Source organism: Salmo salar, chromosome ssa15 (genome assembly GCF_905237065.1).
Source record: "Salmo salar chromosome ssa15, Ssal_v3.1, whole genome shotgun sequence".
NCBI lineage: Eukaryota > Metazoa > Chordata > Actinopteri > Salmoniformes > Salmonidae > Salmo > Salmo salar.
This window is the reverse complement of record NC_059456.1, coordinates 102126657-102147508: the sequence shown is the minus strand read 5'-3', so window position 1 is coordinate 102147508 and position 20852 is coordinate 102126657. Positions and strand designations below refer to the sequence as shown.

Below are 20852 nucleotides of genomic sequence, written 5' to 3'. Positions count from 1 at the left end.
GAGGTAACTGAGGTAGCTATGTACATATAAGCAGAGATAAAGTGATTAGACAACAGGATAGATAATAAACAGTAGCGGCAGCTGCAGTCTTGTTTATCAGTCTTATGGCTTGGGGGTAGAAGCTGTTCAGGGTTCTGTTGGTTCCAGACTTGGTGCACTGGTACCGCTTGCCGTGCTCTAGCAGAGAGAACAGTTCAGCTTGGGTGGCTGGAGTCTTTGACCATTTTTGGGGCATTCCTTTGACACCGCCTGGTATAGAGGACCTGGATGGCAGGGAGCTCGGCCCCAGTGTAGCGCCTTACGGTCGGGTGCCTTGCAGTCGCTGTACCAACCGGTGATGCAGCCAGTCAATATGCTCTCAACGGTGCAGCTGTAGAACTTGGATGTGAGGGCCCATGCCAAATCTTTTCAGCCTCCTGAGGGGGAAGAGGCGCTGTCATGCCCTCTTCACAACTGTGTGGGTGTGTGTGGATCATGTTAATTCCTTAGTGATAAGGACACCAAGGAACTTGAGTGTGTGTGTGTGTGTGTGTGTGTGTGTGTGTGTGTGTGTGTGTGTGTGTGTGTGTGTGTGTGTGTGTGTGTGTGTGTGTGTGTGTGTGTGTGTGTGTGTGCATCTCACCATTAGACTGGAGACCCCGATGCCTCCTAGCTGAGGGTAAACATAGTTCCACACTCCAATGCTCCCACGCCGGATCCTCTGTCCCACCGCCAGCTCCAGAAAGAACAGAGGGATCCCAATGAGAATGAGGAGGATAAAGTAAGGGACCAGGTACGCACCTGAGAGAGGAGAGGAGGGAGGGAGGGAGGGAGGGAGGGAGGGAGGGAGGGAGGGAGGGAGGGAGGGAGGGAGGGAGGGAGGGAGGGAGGGAAGGGGGGAGAAAGAGTGTCAATTACAATCAGTAAAGGTCAACTTGAAACAGCCTTCTGGATAGAAGGAAAAGGCTAGCTCAGAAATGTCTCAAGCCAACCAAACAAAGCCAGACTACTTTTCATGTCCTCTGTTATCGGTCTCCCGTGTGGCGCAGTGGTCTAAGGCACTGCATCTCCGTGCTGGAGGCGTCACTACAGACCCTGGTTCGATTCCAGGCTGTATCACAACTGGCTGTGATTGGGAGTCCCATAGGGTGGTGCACAACTCGCGCATCATCTGGGTTAGGGTTTGGCCGGGGTAGGCTCTCATTGTAAATAAGAGTTTGTTCTTAATAACTGACTTGCCTAGTTAATTAAAAAAATCCTACTCCTGCAGCCTCACCACCTACTGTCTCTCTCTGTCTTCCTCTAAAACTGTAACTCTTTTAGATCCACTGTGCACACAGAGCATCACCATCACTCACAAACAACAAGTCCAGTTGAGAGAGAAGACAACGTGATGTCAACACAATGTAACGGCACAATGGTGACAGAGGATTTCAGCCGGATAGAACCCACACACAAATCACACTAGTAACAGGTCTTGACTGGTGGTACAGATCAAAACACAATGCAGAGAAAGCCCTTTGCGTTGCTTTTTGTACTGCTCTTTGGAGAAAGAGAGAGAGTCAAGGAGCATCAGACTCCATCTTGACTAGGACAATAATGGACTTGAGGCTACAATGGTGTCAGGTTTCACTGGGACACACACACACACACACACACACACACACACACACACACACACACACACACACACACACACACACACACACACACACACACACACACACACACACACACACACACACACACACACACGTACGTTCCATTTAGCCTATTTATACATCTAAAGAGAAATATCAGAGAGGAACGAGACAGTGAGATATGAAACCTAAGACGCTGGCTCTCAACTCCGTGATGTGTATCCAGAGGGGGGGAGGGGGGGCCTCCATGACTCCTTCATCAGGGATGGATGACAACTGGGGGAGCCTCCATGACTCCTTCATCAGGGATGGATAACAACTGGGGGGGGCCCTCCATGACTCCTTCATCAGGGATGGATAACAACTGGGGGGGCCTCTATGACTCCTTCATCAGGGATGGTTGAGAACTGGGGGGGGCCCTCCATGACTCCTTCATCAGGGATGGATGACAACTGGGGGAGCCTCCATGACTCCTTCATCAGGGGTGGTTGAGAACTGGGGGGGCCCTCCATAACTACATCATTATCCTGAGAATGAGTAGGCTGTTGATGCATGGTACCATAGTATGACTGCTTCATTGTCCTCCAAGCAAATAGTGTCACTGTCACATTACAGAGAAAATACATCTGCAGCATTTAAGCTAATGTAGCTCTCATTTCCTGAATGCCAAGTGCAGTTTATTGCAGAACGCCTAATGCAATCAATTATGACTGAGTATCTGTTCACAGAGCTGACACAGTGCAGTGTTTAGAGTAGGACAGTATCCCAGTGGAGGGTAGTACTATGGTATACTAGGGTACTATATTACTAGGGTATTCTAGGGTACTATAGTAATAGGGTATACTAGGGTGCTATAGTACTAGGGTATACTAGGGTACTATATTACTAGGGTATTCTAGGGTACTATAGTAATAGGGTATACTAGGGTACTATAGTAATAGGGAATACTAGGGTACTATAATAATACGGTATACTAGGGTACTATAGTACTAGGGTATACTAGGGTACTATAGTAATAGAGTATACTAGGGTACTATAGTACTAGGGTATACTAGGGTACTATAGTACTAGAGTATACTAGGGTACTATAGTACTAGAGTATACTAGGGTACTATAGTACTAGGGTATACTAGGGTACTATATTACTAGAGTATACTAGGGTACTATAGTACTAGAGTATACTAGGGTACTATAGTACTAGGGTATACTAGGGTACTATAGTACTAGGGTATACTAGGGTACTATAGTACTAGAGTATACTAGGGTACTATAGTACTAGAGTATACTAGGGTACTATAGTACTAGGGTATACTAGGGTACTATATTACTAGAGTATACTAGGGTACTATAGTACTAGAGTATACTAGGGTACTATAGTACTAGAGTATACTAGGGTACTATAGTACTAGGGTATACTAGGGTACTATAGTACTAGAGTATACTAGGGTACTATAGTACTAGGGTATACTAGGGTACTATAGTACTAGGGTATACTAGGGTACTATAGTACTAGAGTATACTAGGGTACTATAGTACTAGTATAGCCTAGGGCAGTACACCAGTGATGGCATTAGGTCATACACGCTCTAACCACTAGGCTATCTGCCGCCCATCTCAAGACATCCTTTTAAATACGGTGTACCTTTAAGTTGTAATTTTGTCGACAGACTCATTAGAATATATCAAGGGAACGGGTTCAGAATATTATGTAGGGATCGATGACAAAAAGCTAAATATATGAATATTCGTCTTCTGTTCAGTACCAACAGGTGATCAAAAAATAGCCTGATCTTGTAGATTTTTCAGGTTTAGGAAAGTATTTACGAATCATAAAGAAAGAAAGAAAACGATGGTTTGACTCATTCTGAAAATGTGGCACATTCAGTTCTTCAACCCATGGTAATGTTGGAAGATTAGTGTACATAGAATTATAATAGGGGGAATAGTGTACAATAGTAGGCTATACCCTCGTCTACTGCCTGCACTAACCATGGAAATGTGTGACGTCAGAGCCAAGTATTGCGCCATCAGTCAGGTTCAAACTGTTACAGCGTGGTCTGCACCCCACTCCATAATGATTGAATTATCCATACGTTTATTTTTCTATTATCAACTGTTACTAATGATCTTCAGCAACAACCTCAGACCCATGACGGCGTTCTCAGAGGAAGCAAATTAATGTCAAATAAACAATGTTATTAAATGGAATGATTATGTAGGCTACACCAACTGAAGGGAACTAACAGGTAGTCAGGGGCGGCAGGTAGCCTAGTGGTTAGAGGAGGTATCCTAGTGGTTAGAGACAGGTATCCTAGTGGTTCGAGACAGGTATCCTAGTGGTTAGAGACAGGTGGCCTAGTGGTTAGAGACAGGTAGCCTAGTGGTTAGAGACAGGTATCCTAGTGGTTAGAGACAGGTAGCCTAGTGGTTAGAGACAGGTATCCTAGTGGTTAGAGACAGGTATCCTAGTGGTTAGAGACAGGTATCCTAGTGGTTAGAGACAGGTATCCTAGTGGTTAGCGTGTTGGGCCAGTAACTGAAAGGTTACTGGATCGAATCCCTGAGTTGACAAGGTCAAAATCTGTCATTCTGCCCCTGAACAAGGCAGTTAACCCACTGTTCCCTGGTAGGCTGTCACTGTAAAATAATAATTTGTTCTTAACTGACTTGCCTAGTGAAATAAAGGTTCAATTTAAAGAATAAATTGGCAGTTGGGTATTAGGCCTACTGACGGTCGATACTGATATTTAACATGATAGGAACCTCTCACACTGTCATTGACACCTGCTCTCCACTGTGTAGATGTCCTGAGAGGCAACATGGGAACATGGGATCCACAGCACATTAAGTCATGATAGAAGCATGTTTTCCACCTGCTAAATTGGGTCCTGTCACCCAATATCAGCCATAAGAGTTGGAGGGTTATCTTTTACTATGTCTGAACCCTGGTTGTGAACGTCATCATTACTGTCATCATCATCATCCTCATCATCATCATTATAACACAGTTCACTTAGGTCAAATAAAGATACACTGGGTTCTCCCCATTATTCCCCACCAGAGACTACAGTACCCAGAATCTCCAGTACCCACCTCCTCCATTCTTCTGACACAGGTAAGGGAACCTCCAGACGTTGCCCAGGCCTACAGAAAACCCAACCTGGGCCAGGATGTACTGCAGCTTGCTGTTCCAGGCCGGCCTCCCCTCTTCGTCCCCTGGAGAAGGCAGCAGGCCCTTGCCCATGGCTGTCTGGGCCCCGGGACCCATACTCATCCGGCTGCTCTTATAGTCCAGGGGCTCAGCCAGGGTCAGGAGGTCCGCCACTGACTCAGTGACTGGATCACTGTGAGGGAGTCCCAGGGTCACCTTGCTGTTCTTAAGCATGGTGACGGTGGGTGGTAGGAGTCTGACGACTAGGGTCAGAGATGTTCAGAGGGTCGAATCCACAGAGATGTGAAGAAAGAGGCAGTTGGGGTACGCTGCTTTGTCCAGAATCTGTGAAGAGAAAGGTTTAGAGATGGTTAATGAATAAACTGTATTATCTACAAGACCAATGTGAAAATATGTTTTTTTCTGTTGGCCACCATTTCTGTGTATAAGTGGAACAGTGTATTACATACAAACCACAATAAAATCTGAAACCCATTAAAGCGGAGTCATGTGGGTGACATTGCTGATCACATGAGTTACAGCCAATGGTGGGGGTCTGTTTGTGTGATTACTGGCCTTGACAATATTGTGTACAAGTAAACAAAGAAAAAAAAAATCTAATTTGTCTACGTCATATATTATTTAGAAATAAATGTGTTTAATGTGGAGATGAGTCCATGTCGAGAGTTACTGCAACAGTTTAGGTATGAGTAACTTGTGTGACCAAGCTGTCTATAAATACCATTCAGCTTGGCACTGCAGACATTCCAGCGCCTGCAGTGACTCTCCTGTACCAGCTCTGAAAAAACATCCCCGTTGACCAAAAGAAAAGACAGCTGAGAAGTTCTACTTCGGGTTGAATGAGCTGTATTGTCCAGGCTCTATGATAATAAGACCATTTGCATAGAAAATCTGACTGGAAATCGTCTGAGTTCAACTCCGTGTGTAATTGATTGTAACGCTGACTGGCTGGCTGGCTGCTGGCTGGCTGGGTGGCTGGCTGGCTGCTGGCTGGCTGGGTGCTGGCTGGCTGGGTGCTGGCTGGCTGGGTGCTGGCTGGCTGCTGGCTGGCTGGGTGCTGGCTGGCTGGCTGGGTGCTGGCTGGCTGGCTGGCTGGCTGGCTTCTGGCTGGGTGCTGGCTGGCTGGCTGGGTGCTGGCTGCTGGCTGGCTGGCTGGGTGCTGGCTGGCTGGCTGGCTGGGTGCTGGCTGGCTGGCTGGCTGGGTGCTGGCTGGCTGGCTGGGTGGGTGCTGGTCAGTCAGCCAGCCAGCCAGGGTCCTTCACTTTTCTTCCTCAGAGGACTGTTGGTTTAGCCCAACAGGTGATGGGGAAAGCCTGTGCTAAGTAGACTGAGTAAAGGACCAGTGCACGCAAGATTTGGTCCTGAGTTCTGGCACCACAACTGACAGTTCTGTCACCACAACAACTGACAGCAGAATGAGTTCTGACACCACAACAGCTGACATCATACTGAGTTCTGGCACCACAACAGCAGACAGGCAGTCCCAAGTGCAACAGAGGTGGAGCTGTGAAGCTTGTCTGAGACCTGAAAACGAGCGTTAGCTCCTCGGGCTAATGCCTAGGCTTTACTCAGCAGGCTAACACAGTCGAAGCCACACAATGTTTGAATGGGCTTAAATACTTTAAATTGACATGAAATACTTGACATTTACATGAAACAGCCAATAATGGGACGACAAGGACATCAACGGTTAAAACGCCAAGCAACAACTAAGCCAAGAGATAGGACCTCAGATGGGGCATATATCTTGAAAGTCATATTATCAGACTTTGAGGTAAACCTTCTGAGCTGTTTCAGAGACTGCCTCTAAAGACATCACCTGTCAGATGGCAGGCAGGTCTGTTTGATCTAAACTGAGGCCACTGAAGCTGTGAGGGTCAAGAGACCAGCTAGACGACATAATTAAACATGGTCTCTCATGAGACCAGAGACCAGTCCAACTGCACTCTGTCTGCACGCAACATCACATTCCTTAGCTAGAACAATCTCCTGCAGTCACGACATGCTGCTTTCACATATTACTCAGTGGACTCAGTCAGTATTCAATAAAACATGGCTCATCCCTTGGTTCTCACACACTCAGTACTCAACACCTCTTGACCTCTTCCAGAGAATAGATATTAGAGATAAATCAAGGCTTTGTCCCAAATGGCATCCTACTCCATATATAGTGCACTACTTTTGACCCCAGTCCTATGGGCCCTGGTCAAAAGTAGTGCACTATATAGGGTGCCATTTGGGGACTTACACAATATGTATCTCTGAAGTCTACAGCACTTCATCACATAGTCATCAGTTTAGTCTCAGTCTCACTGTGGCAGCCTATACACAGTACATTGTAATTGGTTTCAAAAACTAGTTGGTAAACAAACTAAAGCGAGACAAAATGTTCAAAGTCACAGGAGATGTACATCCCAAATGGCACCCTATTCCCTATCACTGCATAAAATAGCCTTTTTCTCAATGTGCAAATGTACAGTACCAGTATAAGTTTGGAAACACCTACTCATTCAAGGGTTTTTCTTTATATTTACGATTTTCTACATTGTAGAATAATAGTGAAAACATCTAAACTATGAAATAACACATTTGGAATCATGTAGTAACCAAAAAAGTGTTAAAAGGTTTCAAAATCTATTTTATATTTTCGATTCTTCAAAGTAGCCACCCTTTGCCTTGATGACAGCTTTGCACACTGTTGGTATTCTCTCAACCAGCTTCATGAGGAATGCTTTTCCAACAGTCTTGAAGGAGTTCCCACATATGCTGGGCTGCTTTTCCTTCACTCTGCGTTCCAACTCATCCCAAACCATCTCAATTGGGTTGAGGTCAGGTGATTGTGGAGACCAGGTTATCTGATGAAGCACTCCATCACTCTCCTTCTTGGTCAAATAGCCCTTACACAGCCTGGAGGCGTGTTTTGGGTCATTGTCTTGTTGAAAAACAAATGATAGTCTCACTAAGCACAAACCAGATTGGATGGGGTATCGCTGCAGAATGCTGTGGTAGCCATGCTGGTTAAGTGTGCCCTGAATTCTAAATAAATTACTGACAGTGTCACCAGCAAAGCACCCCTACACCATCACACCTCCTCCTCCATGCTTCACTGTGGGAACCACACATGCAGAGAATATCCGTTCACCTACTCAGCGTCACACAAAGACACGGCGGTTGGAACCAAAAATCTGAAATTTGAGCTTATCAGACCAAAGAACAGATTTCCACCGGTCTAATGTCCATTGCTCGTGTTTCTTGGCCCAAGTAAGTGTCTTCTTTGTATTGGTGTCCTTTAGTATTGGTTTCTTTGCAGCAATTCGAACATGAAGGCCTGATTCACGCAGTTTCCTCTGAACAGTTGATGTAGAGATGTATCTGTTACTTGAACTAGCTAATGTTGAATATTTTAATCCTCTTCATTTGCTGATGGTCCAAATATGTTGCACAAGATAGTGGTGAGAATATCATGCATGAACTTAATTTCATGTTTTTTCTTTGTCATGACTCAGGAAGAACAGTCCACCATGTACTGTCTGCTGGTCAGTCAGCTGAGATTAAGGTACACAGACAGTGAGTAGTCCCATAAAGACATGGACTGATCGTAACATTGTTCTACATCTTACAATATTCTCAAGGATTTTGATGCATATAACCACTGCTAATACACCACACTGACTCAGGTGCAGCTGCAAATCGGTATTGGACTGAAAGAGAGAGGCATAAGTCGTCGTTGGACACCCCGCACAAAGAGAGCAAAGGAACGGGAAATAAAAGAGTGAAGCCAGCATCACCAGAGATTAGTTTATAAATGTAAACCAATCAATACATTTTAAATACAATACTGAGTTTTGAAAAGTTGAAACTTGTTCCACAGATTTTAGTGTGCTTTTATAGATTTGAGATTCCAGTGTTGCTTATTGAGATTCCAGTGTTGTTTATTGAGATTTCAGTATTGCTTATTGAGATTCCAGTGTTGTTTAATGGCAAAATAACTTGTCTCCTGTAATTATACAGAATCTGGAAAATCTGAATGTGGAAAGTCGGTCCAAAAATAACTCTCTGCTGAAGAGAAGCAGCGTTTTGCGGGTGCAACTGAAGACATGATGTCTGATGTGGAGACAGACTCAGAGGAGACGGGTGCCTTTTGAAGAACTTCCCCACCCTGACGCTTCCTTGAGTTTGAGGACCTGATTGCGTCAGCAGACCGGAGAAGAAGAGCCTTACTGGGGAGAAAAAGCCCCTACCCAGAACATCTGATTGTGAAATAGACCACAGACAATCACGATTTTCACTGACTCTTCACACCTGCTTCTCAACTAAATTTTTGCACCTACTCTCACTCTGGTTGGCTCGTCATAACCCCACCATTTCCTGGCAACAGAGGGCTCTCACGGGGTGGTCGCAAGAGTGCTTGGGGAGGTGTGTAGGGGTTTCCGTTGGTGCTACCACGGTGGAAAGTACAGACCAGGTCTCCACCGTGCGCATCCTCCCAGAATATGCCGATTTGGCTCTCGCCTTCTGTAAAAAGAAGGCAACTCAATTACCACCTCATCGACGGGGTTCCCAGGAGTCACGTGTATCCCCTGTCGCAAGCGGAGACAGTGGCTATGGAGACATATGTCTCTGAATCCCTGCGTCAGGGGTACATTCAGTCCTCCACTTCACCCGCCTCCTCGAGTTTATTTTTTGTGAAGAAGGATGGAGGTCTGCGCCCGTGCATTGACTATAGAGGTCTCAATCAAATCACGGTGAGGTACAGTTACCCGCTACCTCTTATCGCCACGGCGATTGAGTCAATGCATGGGGCGCGCTTCTTCACTAAACTGGATCTCAGGAGTGCGTATAACCTGGTGCGTATCCGGGAGGGAGACGAGTGGAAGACAGCGTTTAGTACCACCACAGGGCATTATGAGTACCTCGTCATGCCGTACGGATTGATGAATGCTCCATCAGTCTTCCAATCCTTTGTAGACGAGATTTTCAGGGACCTGCACGGGCAGGGTGTAGTGGTGTATATCGATGACATTCTGATATACTCTGCTACACGCGCCGAGCATGTGTCCTTGGTGTGCAGGGACGACTGTTGGAACATGACCTGTACATCAAGGCCGAGAAATGCGGGCAGCGAGGAGACTGAATCCTCGTCAGGCAAGGTGGGCCATGTTCTTTACCCGTTTTGTGTTTACCCTGTCCTACAGACAACGTTCGCAGAATATGAAGGCAGACGCACTGTCCCGGCTGTATGACACAGAGGAGCGGCCCATTGATCAGACTCCCATACTCCCGGCCTCCTGCCTGGTAGCGCCGGTCATGTGGGAGCTGGATGGGGACATTGAGCAAACGTTGCGTACAGGACGTGAGGATTTATGTTTCCTCCTGCTCGGTGTGTGCCCAGTGTAAGGCTCTGAGACACCTGCCCAGAGGTAAGCTACATCCCTTACCCGTTCCACAACGACTTTGGTCACACCTGTCAGTGGATTTCCTAACCGATCTTCCTCTTTCACAGGGAAACACTACGATCCTGGTCGTTGTGGATCGTTTCTCTAAGTCCTGTCGTTTCCTCCCTCTGCCCGGTCTTCCTACAGACTGCGGAAGCCCTGTTTACCCACGTCTTCCAGTACTACGGGGTGCCTGAGGATATAGTGCTTGATCGGGGTCCCCAGTTCACGTCGAGAGTCTGGAAGGCGTTCATGGAACATTTGGGGGTCTCGATCAGCCTCACCTCGGGTTTTCACCCTGAGAGTAACGGGCAGGTAGAGAGAGTCAACCAGGATGCGGTCAGGTTTCTGCGGTCCTATTGCCAGGACCGGCTGGGGGAGGGGGCGGCGTTCGTGCCCTGGGCCGAGATGGCGCAGAACTCGCTTCGCCACTCCTCCACTAACCTCTCTCCCTTTCAGTGCGTATTGGGGTACCAGCCGGTTCTGGCGCCATGGCATCAGGGTCAGACCGAGGCTCCTGCGGTGGACGACTGGTTCAGGCGTGCGGAGGAGACATGGGAGGCCGCCCATGTTCACCTCCAGTGTGCTGCGCTAAGCCAAAAGACCAGTGCGGACCGTCACCGCAGTGAGACCGGGTCTGGCTCTCGACCCAAAACCTGCCCCTTCGCCTGCCCTGCCGGAAGCTGGGTCCGCAGTTTTTGGGGCCATTTAAAGTCCTGAGGAGGGTAAACGAGGTGTGTTACAGGTTACAGCTTCTCTCTGATTACCGTATTAACCCCTCGTTCCATGTGTCTCTCCTCAGGCCGGTGGTGGCTGGTCCGCTCCAGGAATCTGAGGTGCGGGAGGTTCCTCCGCCCCCTCTGGACATCATGTGTTGATATTGTGTATTTGTTTTTATAAATGTGTTGATATTGTGTATTTTTTTATAAATGTGTTGTTATTGTTGTGTATTTTTTATATAAATGTGTTGATATTGTCTATTTTTTGATGAATGAATATTGCACTGTTTGGGAGAGCTTGCAATATTAGTTTTGTTTTATTTCCTTACTTAGTTTAGTAAAAAAATGTCTTATGTTGTACACTTTAAAAATTTTTTTTATTTCATTAGAGATATATTATTTTATAATTTGTTTGACTTTTTAACACTTGTTATTTTCTTTGGGGGGTAATAATACTTATTTTTTTATTAACTTATGTCTTGGCTTATCTTGTATACTTTTTTTTGCCAAATAAAATACTTTTTTCATATTTTGTTCCGTTACAGTCTTATTCTAAAATGGATGAAATACATTTGTTCCTCATCAATGTACACACAATACCGATAATGACAAAGCGAAAACAGGTACCTTATTTACATAAGTATTCAGACCTTTTTCTATGTGACTCGAAATTGAGCTCAGGTGCATCCTGTTTCCATTGATCATCCTTGAGATGTTTTCTACAACTTGATTAGAGTCCGCCTGTGGTAAATTCAAAGGATTGGACATGATTTTGAAAGGCACACACCTGTCTATATATAAGGTCCCACAGTTGACAGTGCATGTCAGCGCAAAAACCAAGCCATGAAGTCAAATGAATTGCCCGTAGAGTTCAGAGACAGGATTGTGTCGAGCCACAGATCTGGGGAAGGGTACCAAAAAATGTCTGCAGCATTGAATGTCCCCAAGAACACAGTGGCCTCCATAATTTTTAAATGGAAGAAGTTTGGAACCAGCAAGACTCTTCCTCGAGCTGGCCGCCCGGGCAAATTGAGCAATTGGGGGAGAAGGGCCTTGGTCAGGGAGGTGACCAAGTACGCGATGGTCACTCTGACAGAGCTCCAGAGTTCCTCTGTGGAGATGATAGAACCTTTGCAAAAATGTCCAAAAACCTGTTTTTGCATTGTAATTATGGGGTATTGTGTGTAAATTGATTAGGAAAAAAAATGATTGAATCCATTTTAGAATAAGGCTGTAACGAAACAAAATGTGTAAAAAGTCAAGGGATCTGAATACTTTCCGAATGCCCTGTTTAGTAAGCACTTTCCTTGATTTGGTGACAGAATCCATTAGTGTAAGGGGGGGGGGGGGGGGAATGGAAGTGGCTAGAGTCTTCAGAAGGTATAAGGATAATTAGGAGTCTGAAACCAGGGTATTTGGTGCAGTGTGTATAGTCCACTACTTTTGACCAGGGTCCATAGGGCTCTGGTCAAAAGTAGTACACTACGTAGAGAATAGGGTGCCATTTGGGACGTAGCCTTGGGGATGTAACTTCGTTTCTGGCCTATTTATGGAACGTATGCAAATAATGGTCAAGTTGCTATTGTGACGAGATTATGATAAATTATCATATTGAAATGGACTGAGTGATTCACTTCAAACTGTCTTATAGGAAGTCCGAGAGAGAGAGAGAGAGGTAAGCTACAGCAGACCAGTCACTGTACTCTTGTCGTATCTGCTCCAACTGGTATCAACTACAGTGGTGGTCAGTGCTGTTTAAGATGACGGAGGACGATTTGTTTTTCATGAGCATGGCCTTATTTCTATTACAGCATATTGGATGATTGTCATTCATATTCCATTCACCCAGTTCAATGTAACAGGCTACTACTGTACACGATACTCTAATTTTCCCAATACCCATCGTGAGGTTGCTACAACCTAGCCTATGAATGAAAGTTTACAACGTAGGTAAACACAGGTCGAGAGACAAATTTGAGGTGACAGACAGTGACGCATGGACAGACAGTGACACATTCAATACCGCCTTGCACACTCTTGCCTGCATCTAGCTGATATAAGGTGTAATCATTAGTCCAACAGTTGCAAACAAGAGTTTGTATTGGACAAATTCAGGTATGTTTATCCCCGTTTTGTTCCGTTTGCTTACATTTAAGATTTTTTTTCAGCGGAATGAATACACCCCTCACTTTCATAGCAGCCATGTTGTATTCCTTCTCGCATCAATGCGCTCTCCTCCTCTCACCTCTCCCTTCGCTTGTGGACTTCAATGCACAACACATCAGCTGTATGTGACCAGGTGAAAAAAACCTTACGAAGCCAAACCGCTACACCGTTATCACCATGTTAGCTAAAGTAACGTCATAGTCACTTAATAGAACTAACAAGTTAGTAAACCCACTACAATCATGCAGCAACGTTACAGTGTACAGTCAATAAGAAGTTACACCGGCGGGCCCCGGTGGCAATAAATTAGTAAAACCAAACGTTTACCTTGACTTGGAAGAGTTCCAGTGTTGTGTTGGATAGTCATAGCCAGCTAGCTAACATTTGAGCAGGGTGTTTCATTAGGTTGAACTAGCTAGCTGCATTTGCTAGCGAAGTAAGTGAAACTGAAAGTGAAGAAAAAAATATGAAATCTCTCTCTCTATTTCTTTCTAGCTTCTCCTTCATTTTGGAAGAAATACCTTTCTTTAAAACTGTTCAACTATTGTCTTTCTCTCTCTTTGAGTCAACAACTCATCACATTTTATGAACTGCAGTGCTAGCTAGCTGTATGCTTATGCTTTCAGTACTAGATTCATTATCTGATCCTTTGATTGCGTGGACAACATGTCGGTTCATGCTGCAAGAGCTCTGATAGGTTGGAGGACGTCCTCCGGAAGTTGTCATAATTACTGTGTAAGTCTATGGAAGGGGGTGAGAACCATGAGCCTCCAAGGTTTTGTATTGAAGTCAATGTACCCAGAGGAGGACGGAAGCTAACTGTCCTCTGGCTACACCACGGTGCTACCCTACAGAGTGCTGTGGAGGCTACTGTAGACCTTCTTCGCAAAATGTGTTTTAATAAATTATTTGGTGACATGTGAATATATTTATTGTAGTTTTATATAAAAAGGATTACTTTTTAAATGTTTAAAAACATTTATTTTTATGAAATTCACTGAGGAGGATGGTCCTCCCCTTCCTCCTCTTAGGAGCCTCCACTGATCATTTATGAACGGTGGCATTTCTACAGGTCAAATGACTGGATGGATCCTTGGTAGGCAATGGTTGGTAGGCAATGGTTCTTCCTGTGTCATAGGTGTAGCCGTGTTGAATCGACCAAAACGCAGCCGGGATGTGAATACTCATCTTTATATTTATGTTGAATAAAGCATACACGGGAAAGCAATAAACAAGAACGACTAGTGACAGTTTCACAGGCTATACATTCACTAGCAGTGCGAAATACACAACAACCCACAAAAACCAGGTGACAAACACACTCCTAATATATGACTCCCAATCAGGAACAACGATAACCAGCTGTCCCTGATCGGGAGCCACACAGACCAACATAGAAACAGAAATACTAGACAAACACATACCCAGTACTTCTGCCATGTCCTGACCACAATACTAAACAACTACTCCCTCTGCTGGTCAGGACGTGACATCCTGTTAAATTTAAATCTCATCCCTGCACCATCCAACCTCATAATTTCCTCTCCCATCCTCTTATCTTCCTCTCACTGTCTCACATAATGACAGTTCATAAAGGACAGCTGCCAATCACATGAAGTCACTGTGACAAGATAGGAGTGAACTTACACTGCCAGACATCATACCGTCACACCTGGGGTCAAGGCTAATAGCGCATTAATGTTAGGTACAATGGCATGATGGGTGATGTCAAATCAAACCAAATGTTATTTGTCACATGCTTCGTAAACAAGCTTTAGACTACAAGTGAAATGCTTACTTATGAGCCGGTGCCAACAATGCAGAGAGAAAAACAAGAAATAATAGAAAAATAATAACATGAGGAATAAATACACAATGAGTAACGATAACTTGGATATATACACAGGGTACCAGTACTGAGTCCATGTGCAGGGGTACGAGGTAATAACTTGGATATATACACAGGGCACCAGTACTGAGTCAATGTGCAGGGGTACGAGGTAATAACTTGGATATATACACAGGGTACCAGTACTGAGTCCATGTGCAGGGGTACGAGGTAATAACTTGGATATATACACAGGGTACCAGTACTGAGTCCATGTGCAGGGGTACGAGGTAATAACTTGGATATATACACAGGGCACCAGTACTGAGTCAATGTGCAGGGGTACGAGGTAATAACTTGAGGAATATATACACAGGGTACCAGTACTGAGTCCATGTGCAGGGGTACGAGGTAATAACTTGGATATATACACAGGGTACCAGTACTGAGTCCATGTGCAGGGGTACGAGGTAATAACTTGGATATATACACAGGGCACCAGTACTGAGTCAATGTGCAGGGGTACGAGGTAATAACTTGGATATATACACAGGGTACCAGTACTGAGTCAATGTACAGGAGTACGAGGTAATAACTTGGATATATACACAGGGTACCAGTACTGAGTCAATGTGCAGGGGTATGAGGTAATAACTTGGATATATACACAGGGTACCAGTACTGAGTCGATGTGCAGGGGTACGAGGTAATAACTTGGATATATACACAGGGTACCAGTACTGAGTCGATGTGCAGGGGTACGAGGTAATAACTTGGATATATACACAGGGTACCAGTACTGAGTCGATGTGCAGGGGTACGAGGTAATAACTTGGATATATACACAGGGTACCAGTACCGAGTCAATGTGCAGGGGTACGAGGTAATTGAAGTAGATATGTACATAAAAAGTGCATTCGGAAAGTATTCAGACCCCTTGAAATTTTCCACATTTTGTTACGTTACAGCCTTATTCTGAAATTGCTGAAATAGTTTTTTCCCCACATCTATCTACAAATAATAAACCATAATAACAAAGTAAAAACAGTTTTTTTCCCCGAAATATCATTCGGGTGAAATGTTTACTTACGAGCTCCTAACCAACAATTCAGTAAAAAAAAATATGGATAAGAATAAGAGATAAAAGTACCAAGTAATTAAAGAGCAGCAGTAAAATAACAATAGCGAGACTATATACAGGGCGGTACCGATACAGAGTCAATGTGCGGGGGCACCAGTTAGTTGAGGTAGTATGTACATGTAGGTAGAGTTATTAAAGTGACTATGTATAGATGATAACAAAGAGTAGCAGTGGTGTAAAGATGGGGTGAGGGGGTGGGGGGGGGGCACTGCAAATAGTCTGGGTAGCCATTTGACTAGATGTTCAGGAGTCTTATGGCTTGGGGGTAAAAGCTGTTCAGAAGCCTCTCAGACCTAGACGTGGCGCTCTGGTACTGCTTGCCGTGCGGTAGCAGAGAGAACAGTCTATGACTAGGGTGCCTGGATTCTTTGGCAATTTTTAGGGCCTTCCTCTGACACCGCATGGTATAGAGGTCCTGGATGGCAGGAAGCTTAGCCCCAGTGATGTACTGGGCCATTCACACTACCCTCTGTAGTGCCTTGCGGTCGGAGCCCGAGCAGTTGCCATACCAGGCAGTGATGCAACCAGTCAGGATGCTCTCGATGGTGCAGTTGTAGAACCTTTTTGACCCATGCCAAATGTCTCCTGATGGGGAATAGGTTTTGTCGTGCCCTCTTCACGACTGTCTTGGTGTGCTTGGACCATGTTAGTTTGTTGGTGATGTGGACACCAAGGAACATGAAGCTCTCAACCTGCTCAACTGCAGCCCCGTCGATGAGAATGGGGGCGTGCTCAGTCCTCTTTTTCATGTAGTCCACAATCATCTCCTTTGTCTTGATCACGTTGAGGGAGAGGTTGTTGTCCTGGCACCACACAGCCAGGTCTCTGACCTCCTCCCTATAGGCTGTCTCGTCATTGTCGGTGATCAGGCCTACCACTGTTGTGTCATCTGCAAACTTAATGATGGTGTTGGAGTCGTGCCTGGCCGTACAGTCATGAGTGAACAGGGAGTACAGGAGGGGACTGAGCACGCACCCCTGAGGGGCTCCAGTGTTGAGGATCAGCGTGGCAGATGTGTTGCTACCTACCCTTATCCTTACCCTGGAGGCGGCCCATCAAGAAGTCCTGGATCCAGTTGCAGAGGGAAGTGTTTAGGTCCTTAGCTTAGTGATGAACTTTGAGGGCACTATGGTGTTGAACCCTGAGCTGTAGTCAACGAATAGCATTCTCACATAGGTGTTCCTTTTGTCCAGGTGGGAATGGGCAGTGTGGAGTGCAACAGAGATTGCATCATCTGTGGATCTGTTGGGGCGGTATGCAAATTAGAGTGGGTGTAAGGTTTCTGGGATGATTGTGTTGATGTGAGCCATGACCAGCCTTTCAAAGCACTTCATGGCTACAGACGTGAGTGCTACAGGTCGGGAGTCATTTAGGCAGTTTACCTTAGTGTTCTTGGGCACAGAGACTATGGTGGTCTGCCTTTTACTGAGGAGTGCCTTCCGTCTGGTCACTACCATAAAGGCCTGATTGGTGGAGTGCTGCAGAGATGGTTGTCCTTCTGGAAGGTTCTCCCATCTCCACAGAGGAACTCTGGAGCTCTGTCAGTGAACATCGGGTTCTTGGTCACCTCCATGACCAAGGCCCTTCTCCCCCGATTGCTCAGTTGGCCGGGCGGCCAGCTCTAGGAAGAGTCTTGGTGGTTCCAATATTCTTCCATTCAAGAATGATTGAGGACGATGACCATTACCATGACACCCGGATAGCAGAGGGTAGATAAGATCAGACGTTGTCGGTATGTTTCAAAAGTGTTGCATAAAGATTTGTTGGCATTTTATTGCTTTGAAATGTATAGGAATGAAGGATGTAGGTAATGTTGTCAGTCTGGTGTAGAAGGATCGTTCTACTCAGTTATATCACCAGCTGGGTGTTCTGTGTGCAAGGAGTTTTGAATATTTGTTTTATTTCCTGTATGTTGTGAGTGGCTACCTGATTGATCCTGCCAGTAGCATATGCTTGTCTCAAAGATTAAGCCATGCAATTCTAAGTACACACGGCCGGTACAGTGAAACTGCGAATGGCTCGTTAAATCAGTTAACACTGTTCTTGGTGACCTTCAATGCTGCCGAAATGTTTTGGTACCCTTATCCAGATCTGAGCCTCGACACAATCCTGTCTCGGAGCACTACATACAAGTCCTTCGACCTCATGGCTTGGTTTTTGCTCTGACATACACTGTCAATTGTGGGACCTTATATAGACAGGTGTGTACCTTCACAAATCATGTCCAATCAATTGAATTTACCACAGGTGGACTCCAATCAAGTTGTAGAAAACATCTCAAGGATGATCAATGGAAACAGGATGCACCTGAGCTCAATTTCGATTCTCATAGCAAAGGGTCTGAATATTTATGTAAATTAGGTATTTCTGTTATTTATTAATTGTTTTGTTACAAAAATTTATAAAAACAATTTTTTTCACTTTGTTATTATGGGGTATTGCGTGTTTCTGAGGATTATTATTTTTTAATCCATTTTAGATAAGTCTGTAACGTAATAAAATGTGCAAAAGTCAAGGGGTCTGAATACTTTCCGAAGGCACTATAATTATAAATATGGCATCAAAATGTTGAGAATAGGATCTCCACCCTAGCTGATCATTGTATGCAGCTTGCTCTGATTGTAGAGTAAGGAAACAGGCTGGGAGAGTCAGCTTGTCTGTGGTGGTCGGTGAACCCTCACCCTTCTGGCCCGTAGCCCTGCGTGGCATCAACTGTGCCACAAAAGCATTCTGTAGTGGCAATGTCGATATCCACATTTATAAACACAGGGTCGCTACAGTGATTGTTATTTGTGGTCGTAAATATTATTGTTAGTTAATTATATGAGAGAGAGTATTCAATTTATTTTACAGTACAAGGGGACTGTCATGTGAAAATATATGTAACTTTGGGGATGGGGGGTGCATTGTTTTTGGATGACACCTTGAGTTGGACCAGCCCCTCCCACCAGTAAATTTCGATCTGTCCCTTATGTTTAACCTTTATTTAACTAGGCAAGTCAGTTAAGAACAAATTCTTACTTTACAATGAAGGCCTACCCCAGCCAAACCCTCCCCTAACCCGGACGACGCTGGGCCAATTGTGTGCAGCCCTATGGGCCTCCCGATCACGGCCGGTTGTGATACAGCTCGGGATCGAACCAGGGTCTGTAATGTCAAACCAAAACTACTGGGGGAAAGAATGGCCTTCTCTGAGGACAACAAATTATTATATTCTATAGAATATATTCTATTCTATTCCATGTGGTTCCCGAGTCGATTTGGGTTAAAAAACGGAGTAAAACTCCCATAGCATCTTGACTTCTAGCATCTTGATAAGATAGGTGAGCATCCTCCAGGCCGAACTGAGAGACATCATCATCACGTGTCCACAGGCACACTGTGTAGTGTGACGCTCCATAGCGGAATTGGTTTAATTATTGCTTCAAACAGTTCAAAAACAGCTGGAAGAGACATGAATTGTCGCCAAGGTCAAATCAAGAAAACCGAATAGGACATCCACATCCGTGCACCCAAAGACGGAGCAAAGTAGAATATTTCCTCAATAAGTGACCTGATCACGAAATGCGTTTTATACCTGGGATTTTTAAAGACGCAGACGCGCATCGTAGGCCCATTATGGAACTAAATACTGTAACCTATAGGTTTGTGACCGCGCCAATGAGGGCTCATCTCGCACCGAAAAGGGCGAACGGTTTCTATAGGCAAGCCTACAGTATAAAATAGCCTAATGCAACAATCATGCAGAAATGCCAACACCTATTATAGACATATTTGACAGGGTGAGAATGGTTCATTTCCATTGACTATAACAATGATCTCATTATTGCAGCCTATAGATATGTCATGATGCAATCGCATAATGCGTTGCTAGATGGAAGCTGGAAATAGGAATCGTATAGGCTCAATGCCATTCTTACCTTATTCGAAGTTGAACAACAGTCTATATTCAAAAACAGTTTTTAAAAAATCCCCACGTTCAGTAAGGCAAATATTCATCCATCTCTCCTCTGCGCGCTCTGAGATGCGAAATCACCGAGAGCTCCTTGATGGAAATTGACATGCGGTGAGGCGCGTAAAGTCTGACGCAAACAGACACCCAACGGTTCTCATTGGCAAGTTTAGCGGCTAATAACGGTCACTTTTACACACATGAACGACAATCTATTGTATTACTTCATCAATCCAACAATGATATTGTCTATATTATCAGTGATAATATAGACAGCGCAGGTTTATTCCACGTGGCTGATGTTGGTGGGACAACTCCCACGTATTTAGGGATTACGATGGTGAAGGTTTTTTCCATCACGATGCCTGACGCAGGTTTGAGTCATCCTAACTTCTTACGTCAGCAGATGTTTACAAACCTATTTTAAAGCGTCTGACTGCAGTACAGTCAGTCCAGTGGGAAAATAACAACACAGGTGTTCTGTGTAACCCGAGTGAGTGCTTTCATTGACTAAAATAGATGATGCATGTTGTTCGAAGCAGGTATCAGATTGTTTTGTCACAGCTGGTTGAAGTGGAGCAAAACACGCCTTTACAGTTACAGCGGTCAACCAACATTACACTAGGCTATATGATACTAATTAGGTGTGTGATTTAGCACCCCGTCAAACAAGTTTGACAAAAAGACATCACATGCTCAATTAGCGCTTGTAAATATGTAATATGATATTTGCATATCCAAACAGTGTAGTTTTGCCCAATTACACCTACGCTGTAGGGCGTTGCCTTCTGACAAATAAACATTCAAATGAATGAGCAAA

The 20852-nt window shown here is 44.8% G+C and overlaps 1 protein-coding gene across 1 annotated transcript in view; it reads right to left on the bottom strand.

Annotated features, from left to right (window-relative positions):
* LOC106572845 (sodium-dependent neutral amino acid transporter SLC6A17) overlaps positions 1-20353 on the bottom strand; it is a 43063-nt gene extending 22710 nt beyond the window's left edge. The window contains exons 1-3 of the mRNA XM_045696453.1: positions 20001-20353; positions 4713-5115; positions 623-780 (exon numbers count right to left, since the gene is read on the bottom strand). Coding sequence (XP_045552409.1) covers positions 623-780; positions 4713-5004 — 450 coding nt within the window. The 5' untranslated portion in view covers positions 5005-5115; positions 20001-20353. The remainder of the gene's footprint in view (positions 1-622; positions 781-4712; positions 5116-20000) is intronic.
* Positions 20354-20852: the final 499 nt, after the last annotated feature.